Source organism: Plectropomus leopardus, unplaced genomic scaffold (genome assembly GCF_008729295.1).
Source record: "Plectropomus leopardus isolate mb unplaced genomic scaffold, YSFRI_Pleo_2.0 unplaced_scaffold16717, whole genome shotgun sequence".
Lineage (NCBI taxonomy): Eukaryota > Metazoa > Chordata > Actinopteri > Perciformes > Serranidae > Plectropomus > Plectropomus leopardus.
Genome location: NW_024617963.1, coordinates 549 through 4,391, shown reverse-complemented (window position 1 = coordinate 4,391; position 3,843 = coordinate 549). Strand labels below are relative to the sequence as shown.

The following is a 3,843-nucleotide window of genomic DNA, read 5'->3' as shown; positions in this document are numbered from 1 at the left end:
AAAAAAAAAATAATAATGATAATAAATCATGCTCATCAGTTAAATATATATATAAATAAAGATAAATACATAATTAAAAAAAAGTACAATCTAATCTAATTTGCAGGCAGCTAATTAGATCTCAAAAACATAAAGAGTGTGTACACGAGAACTACAGTATTTACTTGGTGTGAGCTTCACTGCAAGACCTGTCCTTATTAGCGATGTCCTCCAGGTAGTCTCCCCACTCGACGACATATTTCTCAGTCCTGTTCGTAGAACTGAAACAGATTTGTTTGTATTTTGTACTTTTTGCATATAATGAACCGTTCCTGAAAAGAGGGCTCACCTGGTTTCCTCCAGATTCTCATTATAATTTGCTTTTCCATCATTACACTGATTTGAATGAAGTCTGTGGCTGCGCAGTGAGATGTCCCTTATTCTAAATTTGGTTTAATTTGTCAAGCTTGACAGATAAGTATTAATGCAACCTTTATGACAAGTCAGCACTCTGTCATGTGTGACCTTTAATGACCTTTTTTTGCCATGCAGGGGACACGCTGTTTATGTCCGGTTGTGGTAAATTCTTCGAGGGTACGGCTGAGCAGATGTACAAAGCCTTGATAGAAATTCTGGGTCGCCTGCCTCCTGAAACGGTAAATATATATGTATTCCATCTGTAATGTGCAGGGTTTCCACAGGCCTTTGAAATCTTTAAAAAATTGTGTATGTATGCGAAAAAATCAAGGCCTTAAACGTTTTAAAAAATAGGCATAAAAAGTGCTTGATTTTTATGTATTTGATACAAAAATAGTAGCTCTTATGATATTGTCTGCGATGAGATTCAGTGAAGAGAAACAGAGTTCCCACGGTCATGGAAAAGTCATGGGATTTCAAAATCACATTTTTCAGGCGTGGAAAGGTAACAAGTAAAAATCATTGAAAGTTTTGGGAAGGTCTTGAAATGTTGTTCTTCCCTTGGTAACCCTCCACATACTGCATCATAAAGGCAAATTTATTTTTTGCAGCTGTTAATAAGTAGATGTGTGACAACATTTTGTTTAACCGTCAGGTCCGTTTCTTTGTCTGTCTCTCCCTCCATGTATGCCAGCAGCTTTGAAACTGACGTTTGAAAAACCGCAGAGCAAGTAGGGCAAGAATTTTTTTTAAAAATTATTATTATTGGTACTTGTAAAGTCATGAAGAAGTTTTGAAATTTTGTATGTGAGAACCGTGGATTGTGAGCGTCTGTAAAGCCTGCTACTTCTTATTATAAACATTCTCAGCATTATAACAGTAATTAACCTTTATCTGCGGCACAAACTATGCTGTTTTGTGGGAATTGGGCCTGGAAAGTCCTTGAAAAGTCCTTGAATTTGATGTTGAATAAGCTGTGGGAATCCTGTGTTAGTGTTAACTGTAATATTGAATGACTAACTGTGGTGTGTTTTGTGTCTGAAGCGTGTTTACTGCGGTCACGAGTACACTGTCAGCAATCTGAAATTTGCACGTCATGTGGAACCAGACAATGAGGTCATTCAGAAGAAGCTGGCATGGGCAAAGGTATTTGACTTTGATGCATCACATCCAAGAAATCATTGCCTAAACAAGATGATCATTAAACTGCTGAAACTGCTGAAAAATAAAAACAACTCTGCTTCTGTGTTTCTGTAGGAGAAATGCAGCAATGGAGAACCCACCATCCCGTCCACTTTGGCAGATGAATTCACATTTAACCCCTTTATGAGAGTAAAGTATGTAGAGCATATTTTTATATTAAGTAACGATATTTTATTTTCTTACAACACGTGTGTCTGTGTAGGATGTTTTGAGTTAATTACAGTGTTTATATGTTTGATTAATTCAGGGAGAAGTCCGTGCAGGACCACGTAAAGCAGACAAACCCGATTGAAACTATGAGAAGTCTTCGGAAAGAAAAAGATAGCTTCCGGGTGCCCAAGGAGTGATGGCCTGATCACTCAGGCTGACTGTCTCTTAACAACAACAACAACAACAACAACAACAACAACAACAGCAACAACAACATAGTGTACTACAGAAAATGTCTGCAATTTAACTTTAAAGCAAGGAGCTCTACTTCATTCACTCTCAGTCAACACACACTTTTTAATTACCATATTCAGCCCTAATATGGCTATAAACTTGTTTTAGGTGTATCTGCTTTGTTTGGATGATTCGGGTGTGATAAGTTTAAGGAATATATGGCCATAAATTGAATGCTTTATATGAGAAATATGTTTTTTCATCTGTAAATCTGAGTTTTAGAGTCTATTTAGTGTTACGTTGTAAAATATCAGTGTACAAATATGAACTTCAGCAGGACAGGGAGCCGCCTGAGGGACAAATGTTAGTGTAAAATTTCTGTAAATTGATAAAATAATTTCTTTGTCCGAAAAGATTTATATCTGTTTCCCCGTGGCATTTCTTTTCATTTTGCTTAGGAGCTAGTGTTTGTTTGGTTATTATGTAAAATTCAGCGCATGCTTTTAATTTCTTCCATTATTCAAAAGCGTTCTGTGAGTAAAGCATCGTCTACTCATTGATGTGTCAGCATTAAATGGTACATACACTGAATGCACATTGCATGTTAACTAAAATCTCAGAATATTGTATGTTGCTTTTTGGAAAAAGGCAATAAAACACAGTTCATTTGAGACAGTAGAAATAAAAGACTGTCATTCAAAATGTACTTTAAAGGTGCTCATTATGCAAAATGGCCCAACTGTTATTTTATCATATATATCATATTATGATATCATATAGAGAATAAACACGCAGTCTCTACCGTACATCACAGGAAATGGTGAGGTAGGTGCACTGCAAGGTAGATGGGTAAGTTAGTGAAAAGCAGGTGGCTGCTCTCTTCTTATTGTATATATTACAATGGCTTTATCTGCTGATAGGTGGGTGCAGTATATAAATACATTACATGACACATGATGATGTATGCTGTGTATAAAAGTCAGTGTCTACAAAATAAGATTTTTAACTAAAGGTGTCAAAAGTATAGTGAAGTAAGGTAAAAAAATTTTTTTTTTAAAATTCTGATGTGAGGTATAAGTAGCCTAGAAAGATGATATATTCAAGTAGAGTACCTCAGAATTGTACTTAAGTACTATGAGTTCTTGAGTAATTTAGAATTGTAATAAATAATGACTAATGTTTCATTCCATAGTATTTTACATCCAGATATATTTTTATCATTTTGAAATTATTTTTTGTAATAAAAAGTGTTACATTTAAGCAAATCTACACACACACACACACACACACACACAAACAAACACAAACACATACACACACATATATAAACATAATAAAATAATTGCAAAGTAATTTATGACCTTAATTTATTTGGTGCAAAACGGAGAGGCACTTCAGATATTGACCATATTTTGTTTTTATTTTAAATAAGATTTAGAATTATGTATGTATATGTGTGTGTGTGTGTGTGTGAGACAGAGAGAGAGAGAAAGAGAGAGTATAAATAAATACAGTTTTTGCATTTAAAATAAATACAAAATATGGCCACTGTAAAGTTGGATTTCCCTCCCCTAAGCCAAATTAAAAAACATAACTCCTTACCAAGTGCTTAAAATATCTGATGACCACAGCCTGATACTCATTGTTGAATGTTTCCGGCTCGATTAAAATGTCTTGGATTTGACATGTTTGGCTCGATGATGTCGCGATAACTCCCAGTCTGAATGCAGCGATGTAAATAATAATTTTTAGAGCATCACAAGCGGACAACGATTAAACACCCTCATCGGAAACAGCTAAGCGAAGGTAAATACGTTGTTATTGACGTGTGTAGATCATTCAAATCGTCAATCATGTTCG

General features: G+C 35.0%; 1 protein-coding gene across 1 annotated transcript; it reads left to right on the top strand.

Moving 5' to 3' along the window:
• Positions 1-467: 467 nt before the first annotated feature.
• LOC121964687 (hydroxyacylglutathione hydrolase, mitochondrial-like) lies at positions 468-2,654 on the top strand. Its single transcript, XM_042514886.1, has 4 exons — positions 468-635; positions 1,441-1,542; positions 1,654-1,733; positions 1,847-2,654. The coding sequence occupies exons 1-4, from the start codon at positions 510-512 to the stop codon at positions 1,944-1,946; spliced, it is 408 nt and encodes a 135-aa protein (XP_042370820.1). The 5' UTR covers positions 468-509; the 3' UTR covers positions 1,947-2,654.
• The last annotated feature ends 1,189 nt before the right edge of the window (positions 2,655-3,843 follow it).

Coding starts and splice junctions, on each gene's coding strand:
- LOC121964687 (XM_042514886.1), top strand. CDS start 510: ATGACCTTTTTTTGCCATGCAGGGGACACGCTGTTTATGTCCGGTTGT. Junction 636..1,440: donor GTCGCCTGCCTCCTGAAACG/GTAAATATATAT, acceptor TTGTGTCTGAAG/CGTGTTTACTGCGGTCACGA. Junction 1,543..1,653: donor AGAAGCTGGCATGGGCAAAG/GTATTTGACTTT, acceptor GTGTTTCTGTAG/GAGAAATGCAGCAATGGAGA.